General features: G+C 41.4%; 1 protein-coding gene across 1 annotated transcript in view; it reads left to right on the top strand.

Moving 5' to 3' along the window:
- Positions 1 to 15,716, top strand: part of LOC139284293 (tetratricopeptide repeat protein 28-like) — a 154,636-nt gene continuing 138,920 nt past the window's right edge. Inside the window, exons 1-2 of the mRNA XM_070904515.1 lie at positions 1 to 30; positions 2,430 to 2,729. Coding sequence (XP_070760616.1) covers positions 1 to 30; positions 2,430 to 2,729 — 330 coding nt within the window. The remainder of the gene's footprint in view (positions 31 to 2,429; positions 2,730 to 15,716) is intronic.

The raw sequence follows: 15,716 nt of genomic DNA, 5'->3' as shown, positions 1-15,716 counted from the left end.
ATGGAGAAGCAAGCGACTCTGAAAGAAAAGGTAAATAGATTAAAAACGAACTACTTTACACACTGTCACGCTGGCTGCCATTTTTGTGCGTAGCTGTGTGCGTTTTATTGCCCCCTGAGTAACACTTTCTACCTCGCGCCCTGCACAGGAAATACCAAATGACCATTCCTGCGAAAACCTCGTAAAAGACGTCTATCGATTTTCCAGTCATGCATACTGTACTGTGCTGCACGGAGGATGTGTGGGCTCTCCCGGCGCAGACAATGGCCAACATGAATGTGATTTAAACAGTCAATAGAAGACTATACAGATTACAAAATACTTGCACACTTATTTTGTTTTCGCATGAACGGAGAAGCCTGCGTTGCCCAGATCCCGCAGTGGCAGTAAGTTTGTGTGTATTGCCATGAGTGAATCCACATAATTCCCCCAACAAAGCTGTGAGTACGGGCACTCCAGACTATGTTTGCCTTTGGAGAGTTGAGTTAATCTCTGTCTCCTTATGATTAAGTGGGTAGGGTGTCATCTGTATTGGTGTAGGCTCTCATTATCTCTCTCTCTCTCCACCCTTCCTGCCCAGTGCTGCCCACATACAGCAGGCAGATGAGGCAGTGGACTCACAGTGGACCCTCCTGTAAAATCACTCTGATTAGTTCCCTTCTCTCTGGCTCTGCTGACCTGCTGAAATCAGCTGGTGGCGTGTTTGTCTGAAGGGGAAACCTGCATGCACCGCTGGGCCCTGGGAGCACATATGTATAGTAGATGCTTCTCTGTCAGTTGTGGTGTGAATGTCACTCCCCCGGCCTGTTTGTGTGTGTGTGTCTGAGTGATGGGTTGCCTCTCCATGGGACATACAGCAACAAACCCTGCAGTGAACACTTGTTTTAAAACCCCCGTGCACACAACCCACTGGTTTACCTTATCTGCTGGTGTTGTTGCGGCATAATTGATCTTTTACCAATCTACAGGTGTTGAATTGGCTGTTAAAGGTACAATGTAAAACACTGGTCCAGCCACGGTGGAGGAGGAAGTCGATCCTTTCCATGTTATGATGAGTTGAAAAAGATAAGTTAAAGGTTATCATACAGAGAGGAACAAGAAAAGACGGAGGTGAAAGGGTACAAGAGAGCAACTGATTGATACGGCACTGCAACTTGATCTTGAATCTACTTGATACCCAAAGCGCTCATGTCTGCTGCTTCTACTCCCTGGGCCTCTGGAAGTAATTACCAAGCCTGCCCTATCCCAGAATTCAGTCTGAGGAGGTGTGGTGAGAAAGAGGTATAATGGCAGCTGGCCTTAAAAACAGTCGACCCGAGATAAATTTCATGATTCAGTAATACTCAGCAAACCGTCCGTGTTAAATGGATGCGGCACTGATCTGCTTAATCAATCAGCCTGTATTGGTTGGACGCAGTTACAGTAAGACTTGAGTCAATATGATAATTGGTCTTGCATTCAGATGGTTTGCCTGCCGGTTGCTTCAGGAGTGTAACAAGTTTAATATTAATGAGTGCAATAATCAATTCAATCCCACATTAATGCCGATGGCCTCACTCTCAGGCAGGGATTATCTTGTTGGTGGTTGGAGATTTTATCAGTGCAATGAAGATGTCTTTGTGACTAGGTTGAACTTAACGCTATTATTGTGTGTCTAAACTGCTGCATAGAAGAATAACAGCTTATGTATCAGGCTGTGAACATCAGAATAGATTTTGGGCTTTACTTTGAACTTACAGGACGTAAAAAGGGTAAAACCTTATGTGCTAAAGACCTCAACTATTTTTAACCTTGATGGATCTGTCAAAAGTGCCATTATTCAATTAACCTTGCTATGGCTTTAACAACAACTGAAAGCTAAACGATGTTACATGCGCTGTACAGATGTGCAGGTCTGTCAGAGGTCAGAAGACAGAGCAGCTATTTCACTGTCTTTATTCCGACAAAAGCTTTGCTTGCAGAGCAATTCAAAATATCTTATTATTATAAGGATTATTTTTAATTTTAGGTCCTGATTGTTCATTTAGTCTTACATTATTATTATTTAATAATTCAGAATGGGATTTCCAGTGGACTTCATATGCTCTCAGTGTCATGCGTATCTGTAACTATGTCATTTTTTATTTTGAGACATAACCATAACTATATGGATCATATCCTCCCTGTTATGACATTGACTTGTCATAACAGGAAAAGCACAGGTGGAACAAATGACACTAACAATTTGGCATACATGCTTTGTCACACACTGTTTCAGAAACGCCCTGCTTCATATTCACACTTCACATTTTAGCTGCATGTTCTAACTACTGTGTATTTAGTTTGTTATCGAGTTTGACGCTCAAGGGCATCCCTGTCAGTCAAGCGTGATGACATGTCTCAGTTAGACTGATCATAGCTCTCTCACTCCTCTCTGTCCATTTCTCCAGTTTTCAATCTTCAGCTCTCGGACAGCGGGCCGACCTATCCGGTGTGTTTCTGGAGACGGAGGGGCCAGGTATGGTCTCAGCAAAGCAGAGTTCATGGAGAAAGTGCAGCAGAGCAACGAAGCATGTCAGCGGGGAGACTTTCAGGCGGCCGTTCATTTGTACACTAATGCCTTGCAAGCTGACCCACAGAACTGCATCCTGTATAGTAACCGCTCAGCAGCGCTTCTCAAACTGGGACAACACCAGGCGGCACTGGAAGACGCTGAAAAAGCTTGTGAGCTCAATCCCAAGTGGCCCAAGGTAAGTGTGCCTCAAGACCTTAAACTACGGATAAACTCAAATTGTAGATCTTTTGTTGCAACAGTGGGACAACGTGAGGAAGAAGGAAAGAGTTTTGCACCCTGTAAAAAAAACAAAAATTGGCTTTTCTCAAGTGTCATTGCCAAGAATTGTTTGTAAATCTCAAACATCAATCTAATTTGGGGGCTCTGATGTCCATATCATTGCCAATTTGAAATGTAATTATCAGGATTTAGCCGCATAGATTGAAATGGGGACATGCTGTTTTTGAAATGTGTGAAATATGTTTAATGAAAACTGACTGTTTTTTGTGAAAGGTGTTGTTGACAAAAGTGACATTTTGTCATTATAGTAGGTAATAACAGTACAGTAGTGGTATCAGTGCTCCACTAGAAATTATTTTGTACCATTTGTTTGTTTCTCACAAATATTAGATGATTTATCTTCAATTCAAAGTGTTTCAAATCCCACTCACATTTCCACTCCTCGGTTGCATCCTTGTGGCTGCTGATCAATACAAAGTTTTCTGGGGTCTCGTCTTTGATCTTGTCCTGGCCATGTGGACTAACCCGCGATAGATTTCACATTACTCAGCCGCAGAGATCACTGGGACACCAATTCCTCTCAGTGATAGAAATGCATTGATTTCATGATTTAGCATGGAGAGATACTTTTGTCTTTCGAGAGAGAGATTGATGATAATGTGGTAGAGTGGTATTGATGATAATTTGTCGCTACCAATGATGCATCAGCGGCCACCTCTTCTTTGATCTGAGGTCGTGTATCTGCGGAGGCTCAGGTAGGTTTCCTCCACTGTAAAATTGTGTCATTGCAGTGAGAGCTGTCACTTTTTATTACATAGATAATGTTGTGTGCTTGCTGCATTGTCCCATAGCACATGGACTTTTCAATAGTAAAAGAATAGTACAATTCTCCTGAATGAATGTCCTTCCAGCATTGTTTCATACCATTGTTTACTGTAGTTCTTCATATTTCTGTTCTTGATTATACAGTTGCTGTCCAGCTGTTTTATTTATTTTAGATTTATATATTTTTTTTAGATGTTTCAGTACACTGCTTTTTCTGTGCCATTTAAGATTACCAATTGTACAACAATAGTCTTCCCTCCTTGTTGTCACTTCTCCCTCTGTAGCGTCTGAGCATTAACAGACAGGACATCTCGCTCCTTCGGGAGAGATTTCATAACTCTCTGAGGCCAGTGAAACCAAACTATAATTGAAAATCGCTGCCAAAATCACTCTCCTTTCTCCGCTTTATATGCTATCCAAGTACAATGAACTCTTTGTGGTCTGACTGGGGGATGGTTGGCTTAATCTAGGCAGTGTAGCTCTGCTTATTCTTGGATTTACTGCCTGACAGCTTTGACTCTCATGCTGAAGTGTGTGTGTGTGTGTGTGTGTGTGTGTGTGTGTGTTAGCTGACTCGTGTCGATGTATAGCCTGACCCTTGTGTTTTACTCTGTAACAGGAGACAAAGGGATTAATGTGTTGGTGGTATTGACAATTATACAGCGGGTTGCATGCTCGTGTTTTAAGTGAAGTTACTTAAATCACCACTAGGGGTCAGACTTGTCAAACAGGACGGCTGTTAAAGAAAGCATTTTGTCTGTGCAGGACAAAAAGGCGTTCAAGCTATTTCATTTCCAAGAAGCTTTCTTTCTATCATTCAGTGGGTTCAAGGAAAGCTAAATGTTCATCATGGCTGGCTTTCATTTAAATGTAGAAATGTGTTTAAAGATGTATCAACACAGCCACCACATGCAGAATTTATGTACGCGTGATTAATGTACAGGTGGAGGCCAAGGTCACAATAAATCCATCTTCCAGTTTTTTCTCTGATACGTCAGAAGAGAAATTGCAATTTAGCTCAAATTAAATTTTGATCTTTAAAGTTTGATCATTTTAGATCAATGTGCTCTAGTGGATATGAATGGACAGTGATACGTGTTACAACTCCTGTATTCAGTTAGTGCTACCTCAAAGGATTGATTAGTAATGGTGGTCTTGACACTTATGGCGTTGGCCTCGGGGAAAGAGAGGTTTGGCGTGGTATAGTCCATCTGTTTCGCCTGGATGTTTGATGAAGGAACAGGGATTAAATCTCAGGAGTGTGCTGGCATTCAGATCCTGTGTGAGTACGTAATATCATCAATCATACCTCCCTATGACTGCATTTCTGGATTGGCCCGTCAAACAGTGACAGGCATGGGTTTTGCTGCCCCAAGCACCAGCGAGCAGCCCACCTTCCTGAAGCCCACAGCCAGCCTGTGAAGGAACCCCCTGTCTAATCTGTCAGCTTTCCCTGCTGTAAGTGCCAGAAAACACATTCTGAAAGAAGAAAGAAAATGTGTGGTTTAATGACCCAAGACAGCTTTAGGCCCTTTGTACCTCACCCTCTTACTGAATATAAAAAGCTTAAATGAGAGCAAAATAGGGTGTCATTTCATAGACAAGGGGCGCACACTTGTGTGTGTCTGTTCACATTTTGTCTCCACGAGCCAGTCTGGGAGGGAAACTGGGAGAAATGGGGGGGGGGGGGTATATAATCAAGCTTCTTTTATGTGCATGATTAATTTTTTAGGTACAAAAGAAATGATACTGCGGTAAACTCTCAAACTTAAGCCAGCACTTTTTGATAGACATAATTGTGTACCATTTGTGTAAGATCGTTTTCCAGTGAGTATTTTGTGATTCTGTGTTGCACTGCAAGTGCTTTTTAGGCATATACCGGTGACTGAGAGGACAATACCCTCTCTAGATGGATTCCCTGTCTATTCTGCGCCTCCATCTGGTCCCTCCCTCTCAACACGGCTGTTCCAGTGACATGTTAAACAAACAGCCCTTTCTGCCATCACTCCCATTCTCCTGCGTGAGTGCTGACAGGAGAGTTCCCAGGGAACCAAAAGACGACTGGCACTGCAGTGTCAGGGGAAACATCTCTGCCATTTGCATATCTTCTGATTATAGGTTATGATGGTGCCTATCAAGGGTATTCTGTCTCCTCAAATGTTTATTGCCAAAGTTGCTGCGACACCCTCATGATGATGGTTAAAACCCATCAAGCCTCGTTTCCCAGATGAAGCTATAACACATTTTATTCCAGTGGATGCCATTACTTGCATACATTTTTCTTTTTCACCAATATAAAAATGTCCATTTACTCCCAGTGGAGAGGCCTTGGGCTTAACTGAGACAATGAGTGTTTGTATTGGAAAAGGTCATGGTGTGTGGAGTGCTGAAAGGGGACTTTAATTACAGCGGCAGTATATCCAGTAATTGTGCAAGGAGTGGATGCTGACACCCCGATGAGGCATGAAGCTTCTTTTTCCTGCAGTGCCGGGTGATGACACTGGCTGTTGCTGTTACTGTATGTGGAAGAGGAAGAAAAAGAATTGTGTGTGTCATTTGAAGACCTCATCCTTTGCCAATCTCAGCGGCGCTCTGCTTTTCATGTGGATGAAAACCACTGGGGTGTAATGCTCCCCTGTTGGTATGACAGTCCGTTAAACCAGCTCTCATCTGATCTCGGTGTGTGTAAAGAATAAAGGACCCGGCTTTTGATGTCGTGTGGAGAGTGGCATAGCTCTCGTACCTTTCTTCTTGCTTTCATTCGCACCATCTGAAATATTTATCTCATAACTTCTTAGTGACCTGTCCTATTGATTTGATACATGCTGAATAAAGCACTGAAACCCGCACAGTGACGCTACTGTGAGCGGGCTAAAATATGTGTGTTTTCGTATTTGTAGAGCAGAGAACATGTTTTAGGTCGCCTGTTTGTTTTAATGATAACACTGACAATCATTTCTGTGTTTTCAGGGTAGAGTTCGTCTTCTTTTATATTGTTTTCGCTGTCTTTCAAAGTTAAAGCCGTCAACCAGTCTACATGCTTTTGAGCCGTGCTAGCAGCTACTATGAGATGGATTGCCTTGAGAGTTGGTGCAGACATTTATGGTCTCCAGGGGATGAATCCCTGACCTTTCCTCTAGCGCCACCAGCAGGTCAAAGGTTTCGCTGAGCCTGTGGAATATATATGGCACCGAATCTTGCGCAGACATTCATGGTTCCCTCACAATGTATCCTGCTGACTTTGGTGATCTCCTGGCTTTTCCTCTAGTGCCATAATCAGGTCAGAATTTTTAATTCCAATTTTTGGGCCTAAACAAAACTAACGGCCATCAGCCTCAGCCTTCATTTTCTGTCTTCCCTGTTTCCTCCTGTGCGGTTTTAGATGTCAGTGACAATAATGCAATCAGAATATAAACACTGCTGACAGCGTAGAGCCCATGTATTTCCTCAATAACTACTTGAACGAATTTAAATAAAAAAAATATAAATATAAATGAGACAAAATAAAAAATAAATGTAGAATTCTGACCTATATGTATATTGGGGCCATGCTATGTATCAGTGAATATTTATAATAATATCTCTTGATGCATATTTATGATTAGCATGATGTGGTAAACCTGCATACCTGCCCGTAGTAATGAATAGATAGTTATAAAATATGAATGCCTGCAGTTAGAGACTCATTATAATATTGTGCAGAGAAAGTTGCTCACCACATAGCATTCTCAAATCAGATGTTATGCTTCTCGCCTTTTCACGCTTGCAAATGATTGGGTTGTCGTGAAAAAATGGGGCACAGGAGCTCATCTACAACTGCATGTCCCGCTTCACAGACGAGGCATATTTGGTGATTGTAATTGTCAGAAGTAATTACAGGCGACTTTCTGAAGTTTTCAGAAGAGCTCAAACTGTTTAAGATTAAGTGGTGGGGCTGACGTAGGAGAGGAGTTCCATACATGTTTAAAAAAAACATAAAATTGTATTAATAGCAAAACACTGATCATTTACATTTAGCAAATGTTAGAAATGAGCCGGATAGAGTTCGAGGAAAATTTATTGATATATTGGACGATTGATGACTTCAAGACATTAATTTATCCAAAGTAAACTCTTTGATCCTAGGAGATCTAGTATGCTGTCCTAGTTCCAGATCCTCCCCGATTCGAGTATTAATAAAGCTGTTGTGCATGATGATTGACTTGTTATGTTCAGTGGATTAGAATAACTCTGATTTGAGAGAAGTTGGTTCATGCCTTCAGTTTTTGTTATCTGTGATCTCAGTGATTGTTGATCATGGTTTTTGTTGAGGTTTTATGGATATACACTTATCATGACAGTATGCATTCCCTGCCGTCTCCCTTCATGAAGACGTGTGCTTTGGGTTAAAACAAGGTTTCCCCTCACCCACTGCCCCGCTGCTGTTTTCCACCGTAGCGCCAGTGCTCACCATGGAGAGAGCAGAGTCATGAACCACTAATAAGAGGGTTCCGTTTTGCTTCTACCCAGCCGAGGCTTGAACTAATGAACAAATCAAATGAATGGCATGTAATTATAGGCCAGAGAGAGCGGGACGGACAGAGGGTTGGCGCTAGCGGGCACAAACCTGAAATTATTTGTCTGGAAAATCTGTGAAATGAGCGGGAGCAGTTAAATTCTGTCTTTTTCCTTTAGAAGGCCGTTGTGGCTAAGCAGTGCTGCACATATGCACGGGCCATGATGGAGGGAAAAGTGACCACACTCACACACGAGTCTGCTGTTTTGATTTCAACAGCACTTCTTGGCAGCTATGTCATCCTTCTTTACGCAGATGAGATGAAACTAATCCTGTGCTGCAGTTGTCTGTTTGCCGCTCTCTCCGAGTTTTGCTCCTTTGTGAACATGAGATTTTCTAGTTTAATGTTTTGCATCCAGTGTGCTGGTATTCAGTAATATGCAACACACATTTATTTGAGCTACTGCATTGATATGAACCTGATGGATGCATCCAATATCACATCCCCTTCTTTCAGCCTAATAACTCACTCAAAATTGAACGCATCAACATCCAACATGCACTGTTAGAATCAACGCACATTACCATTTTCTACAATGTGCTTCTGTGTCTGTTGAATTGCCAGTGAGTAATACAGCTCAGGCACAACACGTAAATTATGCCAGTAATATGACTGATAGAATTTATATCCAGAATTGCAAACTCAATATACTGTTGATGTGTTCATTATTTTTTTTTCTGACAATTTGGAACAGCTTATTACAAATCCTGCTTACCCGGGTTGCTGTGATGGTGGCCAAGTGGTTTTCCTCTCTGCCACCCAGGCGCCCCACCAAATTGTAGTGTTTAGTAAAATTCAATCTGCTTTTAAGAAACACCAGGCGCACACACATAAAGAACGAAAATTGGCCCATCTTTTCTCTTTTACAGTAACCATAAGCTCTGTACTGTATGTATCTTCGGTGCTTTGCCGGATCCCACAAAGTTCACAAAAAAAATAGGTTTTCAGTGTCGGATGATGTAATGTGGTTTGATGTGTGTGTGTGTGTGTGTGGTGACCTCACTCTCACCCCACTGCTGTCTGTCTCTAGACTGTCCTGGGGGCATGGATGAGTCAGAGCTGGGAGCTGATGTCACCCCGATTATAATCCGCCAGGCCTATCAACACCCTATCAACACCTATTGGCCAGCTCACACAGCTACGTGATCTTAGACCATATTGGGATCCAAATTCAATGTGTGTGTGTGTGTGTGTGTGTGTGTGTGTGTGTGTATGTGTGTGTGTGTGTGTGTGTGTATACGTGGGTATTTTTGTTCTGGCTAATTTGGTCAGTACTGAACTATTAGTGTGTGTTAGTTTTGCATAAATCTTTCTTTTTTTGTGATGCCATTTTGCAGATAAGCTATTCAGAAAATTAAATGCAGTGGCCTCTTCGTCCCAAAAGAAATTAAATGTGTCAAAGCCTGGGTAAGCACCTCAAACAAGAAACTTTCAATCATGTTAGAGAATGTCTGCGTCCTCAGAATGCTTTTTCCCTCCAGATACATCAATTGATTACAAGCTTAATAGCTTTTTGCTTGCTATTACATGGCAAGAAATGTCAAAGGCCCAGAGAAAGCAAGCTCATTGCCATGCTCATGGCATAACAGCCTGCCGCTGATAGTGGATCAGCTTTACAAGCCTGAGGAAATGAGGAAAACAATTGCACCCTGCTCCTAGCACATAACCCCTTGGGTTGTACAGATGCTCCTTTTTTTCTTTCAGGGGTTCATCTCCTTGTCAGCCTCATATTGTGCTGGCCCCTCCCACCTGGGAACTTGGCAAGGCTCGGGCCCCAAGACCTGGATGTCTCCAGAATTAGCACAGCCTGGCTCTGCTGCAGGGAGGAAGCACTCCCATTGGGGAAATGGGGTAGAGCAGAGAGCAACCTGCAAGAAGCCCATTAGTATACACTGCATAAGCATGGCAAGATGAATAGCAGAGCTGGGAGTTTTTTTACACACTGATCTGCTTCCTGATCCGGTTGTCTTCACCTCTGAACTTTCGGTGATTAGTGCATTCTCATTTTTCTTTTGTGTCAGTGCCAGCAGCTGTGTCAGATACACACCAATATTACAGCACTATAAAGAATTGTCATATTGTTATATCTTTCACCTCCTTAAGGAGGTGCAAGGTTTGGTGTGTGCTTACGCCTTATTGGAAAGTGTTCCTCTCTTAGCTTGTGGTCTGTTTCATGCAGCACCTATTCATGATGTAACCTCTTTCCCAGAATGAGTCATATGCCCTGGTTCCTCCCAGAGAAATAAATCGGTAGGGGTAAAGGTGCCACTAATTTTGTTTCCAGGTGGCTGACTAGCATTTTTGGAAAGAAGTACAGCAGTAGTTTGAGAAAATCAGCATCAAATCAGTTCTTACTTGAAATAAATGAAAAAGAAATGGGTCTACACCTGAATTCGGATGTGTGGCAAACCTTTTTCTGGGTTACTTCTCTGTTCATCTCCTGTTCTCAGTATTTCATTTCATTTTGTTACTGTCATCCATCCAGCGCCGTGTGACTTATTTGAATACGACTAAAACAGAAGAAATATTATTCTTTTATTCTTGATAAACCTGTAGTTACTATGTTGTACTACATTACAAAATAGTTTTACACAGTTTAAGTGGCCTGAAATAAGGCAGTAAAATGCATTGTGTGTATGTTTAGCTCCACCCAAAATATATGTTGTCACAGTAGTATCTCTCACCCCTGTAGTTTTGAAATATGCCTGTATGGACAACAGCAGCTGTGGTCTGCTTGAGTTCAGTCATTTAGTTTTTTTAACAAGAGAACAATGTATTTAAATGTCTACACAAACATCTCAGATGACTTCTGCAGCATAATATTTTCCTCTGCTGTCAGGCTGTAATCTCAGTATGTTTGAAACAGTCATAGTTTTACCAGAATATAGCTAAATACACAGCTTTAAGTCTGTGTTACTTTGGTTGTTGTACCTCCGCAATGTCTTGAAGCTCTGCCAGAAATAGCATATTTAGGTCTTGTGTGCATGCTAGTGAAGTACGATACACAATATGGGGAGCCACATTGCTCCATTATTGGTCAAAAACTCCACATAGTGAAATAAGAGTGTTATGGACATCTTTTCTCATTATTGCAAATAGAAACAGGCCACATTACTTTGCAAATGACAGTATGCACCAGTGTAAAATGTCAGTGCACATTAATAGAACACATTTGTTCAATAATATGTCACTTAAAATCTGTCACTGTTTCATTCAGAGGCAATGAACAAAAAACAAAGTCCCTATTTGTCAACGTTGCTCATGTGGAACCAGAACATGAAATGTAATCAGGCTTTAGTTTAAGTATGACCTAATTTTGTCTATTAAGTGAGTGCTGCATGGTCACAATTTTTCTGTAATTACTGACTCAACTGGCATGTCGTAAATGATTAATGATAGATTATTTCTAATAAATAATGGATGTTTGGAAGGCAGTCTGGAACAAAGAATGCAATATGCACAATATTATGTTAACTTGCTTCTGTGATAATCTCAGATTTTTTCCTAAAACGGTAAGCAGGACCATTTAATATTCAAATCCAGCCCAGAGAAAGATGGATCTTCCTTTTCTGTCTAAATGTCTTGGTGTGTAATGGCCTCCAGCCTAATTCATTCTTCTAAAGTGCTCCTTCAAGATCTCAGGGCTCGTTTTTAGGCAGCTAAATTACTCACTTGTGTCAGGTTATTACAATTAGCTGTTTGAGTGCCTGCACTGTTGTGCCTTACCTAGATACTTCCCTCTAATTCTTTCTTTCCATAATGAGTTTTATAGGGAAATGCACCCGCAACAACAACTGCAGCAGCAAAATGGAAATGCCTGGGGAGATGTATTAGCTAAAAAATCATGGAATGCAGGTGGTGTATTTATGTGTGCAAAAGCTGACAAATGACTTCCCTGGTTATGGATACAATCTCAGTATTTGACCAGAGGCTGAGCTGTTCCAGTCAGCCATTACAAATCACACACGTGTTCTCGAACACAACTCGAGTGTGTTGCTGGACAACATAAATCTTTGGTCCTGATATTAGCTGGCACACATCGTTGTGGAGAAACCTGTAGCTTCTCTTATTGAGGCAGTCAGTGTTGAATCTTACTATGCACACATTGGTGCTTTGCTCTCTTTTTAGTGTTTACGTCATCTGAAATAATCTCCATGGTGTTCAACGGGCTTGGTATCTTGGGATTGTGGTGGACAGATCATTAATATCATTTCACCTGAATATTCCTCAGATCATTCTGGAGTGATTCTTGCACCTTGACAAGGACACTATCTAGCTGAAAGTATCATCATCTTTAGAACATGATGGCCATGAATGGATAGATTAGATCCAGTATAATGATACAGGATACTCTGACACTGAGGAGTTGACACATATAATGATGAAGCCAGTGTATGACTGTTTCAATGCCCTCAAAACCATCACACATCCTGCACCGAACCTTACATTTATACAGGTATGTATGACAAACCCCTCGACCCTTGTACCTGTACACCCTGAGTGTACCATGGTGACCCTGTTCCAAGGGGGGTTAGTCAGACCAGGCAATATTACTGATGTTTCTTAGCCCACAGTAAATGTCTTCTAGTATCTGGCCTGGTCATGTGCTTGAATACTACCTTCAAGAGTGCAATTCATTGTGTGTTGGGAATTGGTTGTTCTACTCCACCTTTATGCTGTGGTGTTGACTCTCCTTTTCTTGCCACCCAAACCACCTGACGTCCCCCACATCCATCTTCTGTGGGGGGAGCCTCCTCCCACATAGCAAATACTTTGAAGCGTCTTGTATTCTGCTCCTGTCATTGAACGTCTTTAAGATTGCTGCCTTAAAGAAGCGTAGCAACTCTACGATCTTGGCGGGGCTCAAACCCGCCTCCTGGAACCCGCAATCATGCCTTTTTCAAAGTCAATTAGATCATGATTTAAGCCCATTTTTGTTAACCCATTCACATGCAAAGCAAGTGTGGAACTGGGGTTGCTGTTGTATGCACCTGTTTATGTAGCGATACATATGCTAATGGAAATACCACTTCTACTGCATTCTGATCACTTGAGTGTAGATCTTTGCATGTGTACCAAGTCTGTCTCAGAATTAAACAAAAAGGCCCGAATGGATTAACCAATACACATGATATAGAGTTGATTAGTTGATTAATAGATTAGTTGATTGATAGAAAACGTATCTACAGCTATCAGTTCTCTGGTTCCAGGTAACGACTGATTAGATAGATTGACTGATTAGTTGTTAGAATGTTGTTATGTATCCCTGCCGGTCTACAGGATGCAGTGTAGACTGCTCTGTCTTTATTCCCCTGGCCTATAATCTTCACACAATATCTAGTCCTCTCTCTGACCATCACACCGAGGCTGGCGTCAAAGGATCAGTTCACCAAAATGACTGTAAAACATAATTTCTCACTCACTTTTGATATCTAACGAAGCAGATCCAGCAATTCCAGATGTTAGGTTGGCAGGGCGTGCATTTCATATGCAAATGGAATCAAGAAGGCGGCACAAATAATGCAAATAAGATCACTGTTTATCGACCATAACACAATGGATTGTTAGAACTAACCACTGAGTCACAGCAGCTCCTTAACCATAATGACTATGTCCATCACTAGCAATTGTCCAGTTGCCCTGGGCATACCACATTTGGACCACTGTCTGCCACTTCATTTGGTCTGGTTGTCCCTATTGGCAACCACTTTTTTTGTGTTAAAAAATCCTCTGTCCCTGTTGTTTTGGATCTTCCACTTTGGCGAATGAGGGTGAAAGGGTTAAGTATAAAGTATAAAGTATAAAGAAAAACGGTACAAAAAACAAACCCACAACAACAAAAAAACCACAATTGTATAATCCATATCCAGAGAACACAGGAGATGGCAGCTAAAAAATATGAGGCAGACAGCGCTTCAGCAGTCACACAATGTCTTTCAGAAAATAAGGCTGAAGGCAAAATATTGTAATGTTCACTACATTCTTGAATACATAAAACCTCCAAATACAGATATCCTCCTCGTTTACTGCAAATCCAGATGAAAAACGGCTCTACAGGAGGTAATTACTATTAACCCTAATAATAATTACCTAGCAAATAAGTAATCTTAAATTAGTGTGCAGAAATGTGTCCATCACTTTATATGATTTTGGTTAATTAGAGAGGCAGAGTCATTTATTTTAGGGAAAATACATTTTATGTGTACCTGTGTGAGAGAGACCAGAGAACAAAAAAGAAAACATGACTTGAGTGATGTCGTAATGAGTGATTCTGTTAATGTTTCTCCTGTCTAGCTCGATACATAGATACCTTGCGTTAGTCATGGCTGAAAGAAATGAAAGGTTAAGCATCATTACCAAGGGAATCAACGCTGAATTGTCTTCCCACATCCGATTGTCACAATGTTTCCCCACTGGACCGTATCAGCAGGTGGTGAGTCAACAGTCAATAGCGCATTGACAATCAGCAAATGTCATGTTACACTGATGCCTTTTTTACTTACAAAAACATGTTATGTCGTTACTACCAAAATTGAAAGAATTGTCCAGAGGAGGGGGAGGAGGATAATGACGCTGATGTGAACATCAATTATGTCCACCTACATCTACACAGGTGGCATCCTGCAGGCGCAGCAGAGCGTCCGGGTTTCATTAAATTCGTCTTTTGAGTGTCAAACACTCAAAACGTCCATAGAAACTTCTACACTGTCCATCTGTATGCTCGGTCTTTTCCAATCAGTCCTATTTATCGATCTTAAAGTGCTACTACCATTTTAATCCTCACACACAGGTTTGTGAGCAGGTGCATACGTCAAGAGTGCCCGTCTTCATCCTCTACACTCTTTAATGTTGATCAAATCACACTAAGTCATCTGTTACAACAATTGTTTTGTGATTTATATAGGTTTCCGTAATTCAAAGCTTGTTAAAACTTAATTTGAAAGACTGCAGGAATAAATGTGTCAGATTAAGCTTGGAGAATTGTTGCATCCGTAATTGGGGTCTGGCGTTGCTCGAGCGTTTCTGTTTATTATTGATTAATGCTACTTAATTAGCGCTTGGCACCTAACTATGTTGGTTAAATGATGTAAGATTGTGAAAGACAATCTGAAAGCTGTAAAAGGAATATTATTAAAGAAACATGATTTGCTTGTTCAAGTCTTTGTAGCTGCACAAGACCTCCACACAGATGTAATTGGAGTAATACCCTGTTGCCAGTGTGTGCTTGTACTTACGGTACTAAATAGTATCAATCAGATGCTTCAACCTATTGTGATTAGGTTGTAAGAAGTAAAGTAAAGAGTTACAACCCACCAATCAGGTTATTGGGAGGAAACCAGTGCAATGCAGTTATTTTTACTCTGTGAGAGCAGAGGTGGAGCAGTCTAATCAATCACTTTAATTGTGACTGTGCAGCAGTGTGAATTTCACCCACTGCCCTTCCTATCAAATGTTTCCAGGAATTTGTCATTTGACGGAAATACCTCAGGTGATGTGAGAGCAAGGAAGAACATTTCTGCTCTTTATGCAGCAGCAACACCCTTCAATAACACCTGCATTGA

Source organism: Enoplosus armatus, chromosome 4, assembly GCF_043641665.1.
Source record: "Enoplosus armatus isolate fEnoArm2 chromosome 4, fEnoArm2.hap1, whole genome shotgun sequence".
Lineage (NCBI taxonomy): Eukaryota > Metazoa > Chordata > Actinopteri > Centrarchiformes > Enoplosidae > Enoplosus > Enoplosus armatus.
Note: the sequence above shows the minus strand (reverse complement) of the source record. Positions and strands in the feature narration are given on the sequence as shown.